Consider the following 12,404-nt stretch of genomic DNA (forward strand, 5'->3'; position numbering starts at 1 on the left):
ATAGGTTGACCTACGAGGGGGCCATTCTGGTACCCATGGCTGTTCCCTTTAATTGTTGGTATGTCTGGCCTTCAAAAGTGAAGAAGCTGTGGGTCAGGATGAAGCTGGCTAAGGTAATGTGGAAAGAGGTTTTAGGTAGGGTGGCAGGTGATCGGCGTGAAAGGAAGTGCTTCATCGCAGCGAGGCCCTGGACGTGTGGAATATTTGTGTATACGGAAGTGGCATCAATGGTTACAAGGATGGTTTCCAGGGGTAACAGATTAGATAAGGATTCCAGGCGTTCGAGAAAGTGGTTGGTGTCTTTGATGAAGGATTGGAGACTGCATGTAATGGGTTGAAGGTGTTGATCTACATAGGCAGAGATACGTTCTGTGGGGGCTTGGTAACCAGCTACAATGGGGTGGCTGGGATGTTTGGGTTTGTGAATTTTAGGAAGTAGGTAGAAGGTAGGAGTGCGGGGTGTCGGTGGGGTCAGGAGGTTGATGGAGTCAGGTGAAAATTTTGTAGGGGACCTAAGGTTCTGAGGACTCCTATAAGCACCACCTGCACATCAGGAATGGGATTACCTTGACAAACTTTGTATGTGGTGTTGTGTGAAAGCTGATGCAGTCCCTCAGCTTCATACTCCCGACGATCAAGTACCACGGTCATGGAACCCTTGTCCGCCGGAAGAATGACGATTCATCGGTCAGCCTTCAGATCACGGATAGCTTGGGCCTCAGCAGTGGTGATGTTGGGAGTAGGATTAAGGTTTTTTTTTTAAGAAGGATTGAGAGGCAAGGCTGGAAGCCAGAAATTCCTGGAAGGTTTGGAGAGGGTGATTTTGAGGAAGAGAAGGTGGGTTCCGCTGTGACGGAGGACGGAACTGTTCCAGGCAGGTTCAATTTGGATAGTGTCTTGGGGAGTTGGATCATTAGGAGTAGGATTAGGATCATTTTTCTTCATGGCAAAGTGATATTTCCAGCAGAGAGTACGAGTATAGGACAGTAAATCTTTGACAAGGGCTGTTTGGTTGAATCTGGGAGTGGGGCTGAAGGTGAGGCCTCTGGATAGGACATAGGTTTCGGATCGGGAGAGATGTTTGGAGGAAAGGTTAACTACTGAATTAGGGTGTTGTAGTTCCAGATTGTGTTGATTGGAATTTTGAGGTTTTGGAGGGAGTGGAGCTGGAAGTGGGAGATTGAGTAGATGGGAGAGACTGGGTTTGTGTGCTATGAGAGGAGGTTGAGGTTTGCTGGAAAGGTTGTGAAGGGTGAGTGAGTTGCCTTTCCGGAGGTGGAAAACTAGGAGACTAGATAGTTTTTTAAGGTGGAAAGTGGCATGCTGTTTTAATTTGTGGTTGGCCTGTAGGAGGATGCTCTGAACAGCCGGTGTGGATGTGGGAGAGGAAAGATTGAGGACTTTTATTAAGGATAGGAGTTGACGGGTGCGTTCATTGGCTGACTTGATTTGTAGATGAAGGATTAGGTGGGTGAGGGCAATGGATTGTTCAGTTTGGAACTGGTATAGGGACTGATTGAAGGGTTACAGCCAGAGATGGGAACTGTAAGTGTGAGGCCTTTGGGGGTAATGCCAAATGTCAGACAAGCCTGAGAAAATAAAATATGGGAGCGTAATCTGGCTAGGGCGAAGGCATGTTTGCGGAGGGAATGTAAATAAAACTTAATGGGGTCATTGTGGAGGTGTTGTGAGGGTGACAGCCTAGGTCTTCGTGGCAAATGAATCTGCTCCAGTCCTGAATCCTTGAACCATTACACCAACAACCTGAAAACAGCTTTCACATCCCGCAACTACCGTCCTGACCTGGTACAGAAGCAAGTAACCAGAGCCACTTCCTCATCCCCTAAAATCCAGAATCTCCCACTGAAGAACCACAAAAGTGCCCCACTTGTGACAGGATACTTTCCGGGACTGGATCAGACTCTGAATATGGCTCTCCAGCGGGGATACGACTTCCTCAAATCCTGCCCTGAAATGAGATCCATCCTTCATGAAATCCTCCCCACTCCACCATGAGTATCTTTCCGCCGGTCACCTAACCTTCGTAACCTCTTAGTTCTTCCCTATGAAATGCCCAAACCACCTTCCCTACCCACTGGCTCCTACCCTTGTAACCGTCCCCGGTGTAAAACCTGTCCCATGCACTCTCCCACTACCACCTACTCCAGTCCTATAACCCGGGAGGTGTGCACAATCAAAGGCAGAGCCACTTGTGAAAGCACCCACGTGATTTACCAACTGACCTGTCTACACTGTGAAGCTTTCTATGTGGGAATGACCACCAACAAACTGTCCATTTGCGTGAATGGACATAGGCAGACAGTGTTTGTTGGTAATGAGGATCACCCTGTGGCTAAACATGCCTTGGTGCACGGCCAGCACATCTTGGCACAGTGTTACACCGTCCATGTTACCTAGATACTTCCCACTAACACCAACCTGTCAGAACTCCGGAGATGGGAACTTGCCCTTCAGTATATCCTCTCTTCTCATTATCCGCCAGGCCTCAACCTCCGCTAATTTCAAGTTGCCACCACTCATACCTCACCTGTCTTTTAACAACATCTTTGCCTCTGTACTTCCGCCTCGACTGACATCTCTGCCCAAACTCTTTGCCTTCACAAATGTCTGCTTGTGTCTGTGTATGTGTGGTGGATATGTGTGTGTGTGTGCAAGTGTACACCTGTCCTTTTTTTCCCCTAAGGGAAGTCTGTCCGCTCCCGGGATTGGAATGACTCCTTACTCTCTCCCTTAAAACCCACACCCTTTCGTCTTTCCCTCTCCTTCCCTCTTTCCTGACGAAGCAACTGCCAGTTGCGAAAGCTCGTAATTCTGTGTGTGTGTTTGTGTGTTTTGTTCATGTGCCTGTCTGCCGGCGCTTTCCCGCTTGGTAAGTCTTGGAATCTTTGTTTTTAATATATTCCAAGCGGGAAAGTGCTGGTAAATAGGCACAATAAAAAAACACACACACAAAATTTCGAGCCTTCGTAACCCACGGTCGCTTCGTCAGGAAAGAGGGACGGAGGGGGAAAGATGAAACTGTGGGTTTTAAGGGAGAGGGTAAGGAGTCATTCCAATCACAGGAGTGGAAAGACTTACCTTAGGGGGAAAAAAGGACAGGTACACATTCGCACACACACGCATATCCATCCACACATATACTGACACATATGTGTGAGTGGATATGCGTGTGTGTGCGAGTGTATGCATGTCATTTTTTCCCCCTAAGGTAAGTCTTTCCACTCCCGGGATTGGAATTACCCCTTACCCTCTCCCTTAAAACCAACTCGAGTGTACACCTGTACTTTTTCCCCCCTAAGGTAAATCTTCCCGCTCCCAGGATTGGAATGACTCCTTACCCTCTTCCTTAAAACCCACATCCTTTCGTCTTTCCCTCTCCTTTCCTCTTTCCTCATGAAGCAACCATGGGTTGTGAAAGCTTGAATTTTGTGTGTGTGTTTATTATTGTTTCTATCAACGTACCAACGCTTTTGTTTGGTAAGTTACAGAATCTTTGTGTTTAGATATATTTTTCCGACGTGGAATGTCTCTGGTTGCCAAGGCTGCGGGCATTCTGGTGTCAGCAGCCAGATACTGTGGCCATATGTGGGGAGGTCAGTAGAAGGTGTACCTGAGACTGAGGCAGGGGGAAGGGTATAGAACCTGGTGGTGGACAAGACCAGTGAAAGTTGAGGCCAGGTGCATTTTTGGCCTCAAACTTCACTAGCTGGTGTTCTCCAACTGACTCTGTCTCCATCCCTGCTCTCATTCCAGCTTCACACATGCCTTCAGTCTCAACCTGCCCCCCTGTCCCCCCTCCCCCAGCGTTCAGATTCACCCCCCCCCCCCCCACTCTCCCCCCACCCCTTCACCTGACCCACAACATACCTGCATAGTCCTTTCCACTTGTCTGCTTCTGTCCTCTCCCTTTCCTTAGTCCCTAGCACAGCCTTCTGACACAACATCTAGCAGCCCACTACCCTGTTCCTATACAAAAGTAAACAATTTTTGAAAATATTGTATAATTTTATAGATAAAAAACTACTCATGAATCAGTGGCAGGAGAAAACACTTTCAACAGTGTATAAATTTGTTAGCTTTTAGAGCTTCTGGTAGAAGGGTTGAAGGGGTAAGTAGAGGCATGAGCACTAGTGAGGTTTAGGAAATGAGGAGAGTTCAGAAGAGTTGCCCAAAACACCAGGTCAGGAAGCTTTACCAGACAGGATGAGAAGGAAAGAAGACAGTTGTGATCTCAGAACCTGTTTTGCCACGCATGCCATGTGGATTCTTTGCCAGACACCAGTTTCTCAAGACTCAGCAGGTGGGAACCGGTGTTACAACATGCCCTTAGTTCTTGCCACCACTTGGCCTTAATTTACATTAATTTCTTCATCCTCAGCATTGCTTCTATGCAGCTGTTCCTTCCTTCACTCCCTTTCAGTTTTCTACACCATTTCATTTTATGACCTGGCTATTTTTTGTCACCCCCACCCACACCACACACAGTGCACTTAACTTTCTATTCTAATTTACCCTTGTATGATGTTTTGTCATTAAGATCTCAGGTTTTCAAATCCTGCCTGGTGCAGCCCCTAACAATCAGTCTTTCTTTCTCATCCTATCCAGTAAGTCTCCCCTGACCCTGAGCTCTGTGTCTTTTCCAAACTCTCCCCATTTCCTAAACGTCACTAGACATTTTCCTTCATCCCTTTTCCCTGTCCTTCAAGACTTCGGCTAGAAGAAGGAACCACTGGTTCTGAAAACTTGCAAATCTCAGTACTTTTATATACGTTTTCTTCTGCTGCCCCTTAATGAGTATTTTTTTTACGTATCCAACTTGTCTGATAGCTTACCCAACAGTCCACTTTCAGATGTGCCCATCAGCTGCTCAACACTATCTTTAAAATGGTGAATTGTAATCTTTGCTTGATTCATACTGTTATTCCATCCTGGATTTTCCTTTGTTTGAATTCACCACATAATTTCCTTCTTTCCACATTTCTTTTAAGTTTCAGCAATGAAATAAGTAATCAACAGACATTCTAATTTTTAAAGAAAATGCTACCACTTTCAGATGCAATTTGAAATATTTCTTGTACTGTCTATGAAAGTCAACGCCATAATTGTTCATATCAGGAAAACTTGTGTCTTATCTATCATGAATTATAGATTTCTGCAGGCGACTCACACAAATTCAGTTTTTGCACTCTTTTTGATTATTATGGTATTTAAAATTAACCTGATTCTGCTTATCTTCCAGGTTTTTGACTATGTTGCATTGCAGTGGCTATCCCTTGGACGTATATGTGGAAGAGCAGGTCTTCAGCAGTTCAATTCAACAGGAAATCGAATGAGGATCCTTTTCAGATCGGATGATGCTACAAACGGTGACGGCTTTAAGGTACTATATACTTGTGTGTAACAATTCTAATACAACATAAGTATGTTGCTAATTGTGCAGCTATATGTATGAATTCTCAGTTCCTGATACTAATTCAGGAAGCTATAAATCATTTTTATTTGTTTATAATTGCATAATATGAGTTTCTGTAACTAAGAATTTAGCTGTTTGCTGTAAATAATTTGTAAGTCTGCTTCACTGTTTTCCTGCCTGCGTCTCATCAGCAAAATCATAATTTTTGAAGAGCCCTCCAGTTGTGTATGTCAGAAACAGGTAAATCAGTTGTGTATGTCAGAAAGAGGAGTTGGCAAGGCACTGATTCCTTCAGTCAAATTTAATCTGGCATGGTTCTTCAAAATATAGTAAGCTTATTATTTTCCTTTAGTCCTTTAATCCTCTTGTACTGTGATCTGTTGCATGTCTAAACCGTTGTGATCTTTGAGGATTTTGGAAATAATTGCCCAGACACTTGACTATACTTTAAGCAATAATAGCTTTCAGTGAGTATAACTGCTCACTCATAAACAATCATTCTGTAACTGTTACTATGTGTGCTACCTCATCTTCATGTGGTCGCCCATATAGATCAGCTGCTTCTAATTTGCACAACCCTTTAGATACAACTATAAGGTATCTGGAGAAATTATTCAAAGATTCCTTTTTAGTTAGATTATTTTTACATCAAAATGGTAATAATATTTCATTAGTATAAGCTAAGTAAATATTCCTATTATGTTAATATGAAAATGAATGTCACCATTTTGATTCAATTATCTCAATGTGCACCCTACTTACAGTTAACTTCAGGACATTCAATGAATTATGACAGGAAACAGAAAATTTTGTATTGATAATGTTAGGTAGTCACCAGAAATTAAAAAAATCTCTCATTTATCAAAGCTAAATTTGCAATTTAATAGGGTCACTGACATTCATTGCTAGAAATAGGCAATACTTCTTCTATAAAAAATATAATACAGTGAAACCCATATTTTATGTTCTCATATGGTCCAGACTTAAAAATGTAAAATTGAGGAAAATGCAGAATTGAGGAAAATGTTAAACAAACCAAAATGTAAACAAAAACACATGTAATTGGCATATATGATTAAAAATCGGAATCCTTTCCGATACTTTGTATAAAATCTGTCTACGTGAAGGATATTAAAGTACTATAAAATGTTCATACAATCATTTCTGATAATGAATTTCATCAGTTGTTAAAAGATTACAGATGTGTAACAGCAAGAAAAAACTCGTAATAAAATTGAAATTGATATCTGGGTACTAGGTAATTGAGCTGTTTTCTGACATGATATGACCGTAAATTGTACGTTTGAAACATGCACTTTTGAGTGATCACCCTTTGTGCTCACCCAGAAAAAGCAAAAATTGATGAACATGTTGAATTAAGCCAAAAACATCACAGCAGTTAAGTGATTAAACCACAAGCATAAATGCAGACATATTCTTAATGACATATTTTGTCAACATTGCTGTTATTATTTAATGCTTTTATTATGAGCTGCACTTCACGTGCTCTCCACCATTAAAGTGTTATTGTAGGCTTGATGAGAGAAACAGAGATGCAAAAAAATGAGTTTACTTCCCCAGTTGACGTTACAAGCTCATTTACACTGTGTAAAATGTAAATTTGAAAGAAAGCTCGGATGCTATACTTTTGCTTCATGACTGCTGCCAATCTTTACGATCTACAGAGTGTGATGTGTGTAGCACAAAGTACATATATGAGTAGTGAATGTAGCTGTTGCAGTTGTATCATGTCAGATTTGAACACGATAGTCTTTAAAATTTGCTATTGCAAAACCTTTGTCTATTTCCATGTGAAATCTGTCTTAGCACATGATCTGCATGAAAAGTATATTTTCAGCACTTCACAAAATGTCTTCATACCTACTAGCAATCCCATAACTGAAGAGCCACTCCCTCACTCCACACATGCAGTAGGCAAGCTCATTTTTTGTGTGTTAATGTTGTGTGGTGACTGCACTGGCAATTGGGTGTATTAACAAGTCACCAGCCAGTAAAAGTTCACTAGCCAGAAGCAGGTGACATTTTCTCGATTATGACTGAGCTTGTTCTTCGAAACTCAGTGTTCGAATTTAAAAGGTTGATGATTGATATTGTTGTTTAATACAGTACATCAAAAATACATGCAAAAAGATGAGACTGGGTTGTAAGTGACACAAGCAAAGGTGGTGGCTGGACCCCTTTGTCGCATATCGACTCAGTGCAGAACACTTTGCATCAGCTGTCTTGCTTTTTCATTACTGCTGCAACTAGCAATAGTTGTAGCATAACTGTACCTTGAAGACAGATGTTGCAAGTTGTGTTGGCAACACTGATTGTAGATTATGCAAGCATTTCCTCTCTTACATCTCCCCTCTCCACAACGGTCTAAAATATTCCCTTAACTTTGCCAACACCTGTGATGTGAACCATCTGTCTTTTGTGCCACTTATATCTCGTTCAGTCACATCATATGTAAATAGGAACAAATGGGATAAAGTCAAGCAAGGTGCCAAGTAAGAACTTAGAATTGAGGTAAACCTTACTAGGAAGAAATGTAAAATCTGGGATTTATACCATTGGTTTTATGGGTTTCCACAGGGGCTACAAATATATGGTGTAGAATCGCAAAAAAACATGAAATTGATGAATGTAAAATCGAAGTTCCACTGTATATCTATACCCTGAAGTCCCACAAGGGGATGAGGGCGTGTGGTACAGTCTGTGCCTACACATTCAGTTTTCTATTTTCAGTCTCTTACATTTTCTGCAGGCTTCTAGCACAGCATTAATTTGTCTATTCAGATTAGTAGATTAATAAATATCCTAAATAAATAAATAATAAATTTCTGTGCTGAATGCACTTCTCCGATCCATCATGTCCAATGCCCTTGTAAATGAAGCAAAGTAATTTTCATACTTTTGTGGATGGAAAAGTTAATTAACTGTGTTCATACTCCATGGATCATGTTTGCTATCTCTTGCTAAGATACAGAACATATCACTTAATTTACAGGTGCAGTACACTTTCAAAATGCGGGCAATAGTCCCTATTACATGGTGATCAAATTTTGTAATAAATTTACAAAAAATTATAAAAGCTCAAGTGGAAGCTGTTTTCATGTGGCCTTGAAGGAGTTTCTTGCCAATTAATGTTTTTATATTATTAAGGAATTTTCAAAGTGGTAGAATATTTTTATTTGTGCAAATAGTATTTACACATACAAGTAATCAAGCTATATAATTTTTTATCTTCATTGTTTATAATTGTTCCCACAAAGTTATGACACAAAGAGTAAAATATGTCCAAAGTCCAAAACAAATACTTGTATTTGTCTGTGAAGAATAAATAAATAAATAAATAATGACAAGTAGATATTCTCTTTATCCTTTTATTGTTGCTCATTCTTCAACAGTTCAGTAAGAGGTAGGAAGAGATGAATTTACTACTTCTTATTCATGATGCCATTCATTAAGCTTCTCATATTATGGATGAAGTCTCCTTCTTTTAAAAAATGTCACTGGAACTTGATGTCTTTGCCATTATGGGTCCGTGATTGTCACCTCCAAAGGTGATAAGATATCTTGCTCATGTACTGAATCAGAAATTAAGTTCTTGTAAAGGCAACAGCCATTATGTAAGGTGCAATCGATAAACTTGATTGTCATTAAAAAAGTTAAGGCTTGGTCATCAGTGTGAACTACCATTAAGTGCCTGCTAAAAGGTTTTGAAATTTTTAGAATGCTGACACAACTGTCAGCTTGCCCTGTACCATGACAAAACAGTTCGTTTGACATGTAGTCAGTGCTCTCCTGGCGAATTCAGTGGCATAATGATTCTCATTCTTTTCAGATGACTCACAATTAGAAATGTCACATAGCTAGAAAGTTCCATGATCAAACTCTTCTTTATTATTCATGTGATAAACCCCTTTTTTTCCTAAATGCCTTAGTATGCTAGACATCCCATGTCCACTGTGTTCAGTGCTTTAATAGCTGTAGGATTTCTGGTGACGTGATGACCTGTCTGTACAAATATGAGTACATCAAGAAAGTTGAAAGAAGGGCAGCACGTTTTGTATTATTGAGAAATACAGGAGAGGTGGCCATGGACATGATACATGAGTTGGGATGGACATCATTAAAACAAAGGTGTTTCTCGTTGTGGTGGTAATCTTCTCACAAAATTTCAATCACCAACTTTCTCCTCCAATTGCAAAAATATTTTGTTGATGACAACCTACATAGGAAGAAATGATCATCATAATAAAATAAGCGAAATCAGAGCTCGCATGGAAAATTATAGGTGTTCATTTTCTCCATGCGAGCTGTCCAAGAATGGAATAATAGAGAAATATTGTAAAGACAGGCACTTAAGTGTGATGTACAGAGTATGTGTGTTGATGCAGATGTAGGTGAGCAAACATAATAGGACTTTAAAAATTATTTATGGTAGCAAAAAGCTGAAATATCTATTTCTTTAAGGCATTTTGCATTAAGATGTATCTCCCATTAGATTTCCAGAAACAATTGATGTTGTTCAAGAAGGAACAACAGAAAACTCATTTGATGGTAAATTTGTGGTGAATATTAAAATTAGTGGGAAATCTTTAGCAACAAATTGATCTGCTGTACATTTGAAATCACAGATTAAAACTGTGTGCCTGCGAAAGGCAAAGGTCCCGAGTTTAATTCTCGGTCCGGCACACAGTTTTAATCTGCCAGGAAGTTTCATATAAGCGCACACTCCGCTGCAGAGTGAAAATCTCGTTCTGGACAAATCCCCCAGGCTGTGGCTAAGCCATGTCTCCGCAATATCCTTTCTTTCAGGAATGCTAGTTCTGCAAGGTTCACAGGAGAGCTTCTGTAAAGTTTGGATGGTAGGAGAAGAGGTACTGGCAGAAGTAAAGCTCTGAGGACGGGGTGTGAGTCGTGCTTCGGTAGCTCAGTTGGTAGAGCACTTGCCCACGAAAGGCAAAGGTCCTGAGTTCGAGTCTCGGTCCGGAACAAGTTTTAATCCGCCAGGAAGTTTCATATCAGCGCACACTCCGCTGCAGAGTGCGAGTTCGAGTCTTGGTCCGGTACAAGTTTTAATCTGCCAGGAAGTTTCATATCAGCGCACACTTCGCTGCAGAGTGAAAATCTCATTCGGGAGTCTTATAGCTGTTCTAAATTTAGTAACAAATGCTGGAATGCCATTTTTTGTCTTAATTTCTAATTGTGGCTAACATTTCTCCACACATTGTTAACCATACTGGACTGTCAGTTTACTTGTTTTTGCTTTTAGGTGCACCTCGTGCTCCTCCAGGGATTATGAATCACGCAGAGAAGCTTCTAAGATAATTCTCATCTTTTATCACCATTGTCCTATTCCTCTGTAGATCTTTGAGAAAGATCACACACACACACACACACACACACACACACACACACACACACACACACACACACACACGTACATGTACACGCACACTGTGTATTTGCCTTTTTTCTATGTTTATCTGAAATAAAAATTTTATAATTGGAGCAAAATTTTGGAATTTTATTATTATGGAGTGACATGTGTCAATGATTAAAAAAATGAAATGATCACTACTGTGAAAATACAAAAGCATGTTGTGAGAGTGGTAGGAGATTTGAGAAAATTGACAATTTATGAGACAGAACTGCTGGCAGCATTTGCCTTCAGGAGGCAAAATCTGTAGTACTGTTGATACAAACATAAAAGTGAAAGTGATACATTTATTAGCTTTCAGAATTAGTTAGGTCTTCCTGAAGGGGAAGAGAGAGATAAATTGGGTAAGGTTAAAAAGGAGGACAGATCACTGAGACTCTGCAAAGAGAGAGACCCACCTGTAGTGGGGACGAGGGAAGACAAAGCCAAGCAGCCTTCAGCAGTACTTACAGTTATCCTGAAAGTAAATACTAGTGTCTCATAATTTGTGAGAAAATATTTGTACAGACAAGCAGGCAGCCATCAAAGAGACACATAACCAATCTACTTGCAATTCATAGATTATTTAAGAGCCGCAGCATATTTTGTATGACACTTCCAGCACCTGCAACAAGGACTGACACTTGCATCTTACTGCCACAGTATTTTATTCCATTTGGTAATGTAGATTTCCAGATACAACAAATTTAACAGGTTTAGATAAGTTCTTTCTTGCTTACTGTTTCTTAATTAAGTGCAAAGGGCACTTTTATCCCTAAACTGTGGTGTATTATATAATACCTGACATCATATTCTCTTGTATATGTGAGTGTGCTTTATAAACTGATCTGTACATGATGTGTAATTTTTCATCTAATATAGAAATAGTTTTGAACATTACATGTTTCTTACCTATCAGATGAAACATGAAAAATCTAATATTAATAGAGATCAACCACATCAGCATATAAAATTATTGTACTGATGTAACAGTTTATACTGATGTGCTTGAACATACAATTGTATAACATGTGGCTACAATCTAAATACCAGTACATCTAACATTGTATAAATTGTGATCTATTAATTATAGAAGCTGTAATATCTCATATAATAAATGAATGAATGGAATTTAATTTTACAGGCCTTATGGAATTATGCATGTGGAGGAATTATATCGAACAGAACTGAGGGAACTCTTATGTCACCTGGTTATCCAAATGGTTATGCTCCAGATCTTACTTGTAATTATACCATTGTGGCACCAGGTCATGTTATAGAAGCTCACTTTTTGGATTTCAATATTGAAAGAGGTATACATTTATGGCAACAGAATGGCAGTAATATGTGACATTGTACACAAATTAATGCATTTTCTCTACATTTGTAACATATTTTGGCACAAAAGTTTTGTATTAATTAATATTTTGCTGTACTGTTTGTTGACAGTTCATTAATGCCATAGTGAATTTTACAAAGCATTTTATAAAATATTTCTAACTGGCAGTTAACACCGTAGGCAATAAAATAAATTAATGT

The 12,404-nt window shown here is 39.9% G+C and overlaps 1 protein-coding gene and 1 non-coding gene across 2 annotated transcripts in view; both read left to right on the plus strand.

Annotated features, from left to right (window-relative positions):
• The window catches only part of LOC126285435 (cubilin-like), a 780,558-nt gene that overhangs the window by 632,825 nt on the left and 135,329 nt on the right, over positions 1–12,404 (plus strand). The window contains exons 54-55 of the mRNA XM_049984824.1: positions 5,261–5,401; positions 12,010–12,178. Coding sequence (XP_049840781.1) covers positions 5,261–5,401; positions 12,010–12,178 — 310 coding nt within the window. The remainder of the gene's footprint in view (positions 1–5,260; positions 5,402–12,009; positions 12,179–12,404) is intronic.
• Positions 10,366–10,440, plus strand: Trnas-cga (transfer RNA serine (anticodon CGA)). The gene has a single exon. It is a non-coding gene; the product is annotated as a tRNA-Ser (tRNA).

The sequence above is a fragment of the Schistocerca gregaria genome, chromosome 8 (genome assembly GCF_023897955.1).
Source record: "Schistocerca gregaria isolate iqSchGreg1 chromosome 8, iqSchGreg1.2, whole genome shotgun sequence".
Taxonomy (NCBI): Eukaryota; Metazoa; Arthropoda; class Insecta; order Orthoptera; family Acrididae; genus Schistocerca; species Schistocerca gregaria.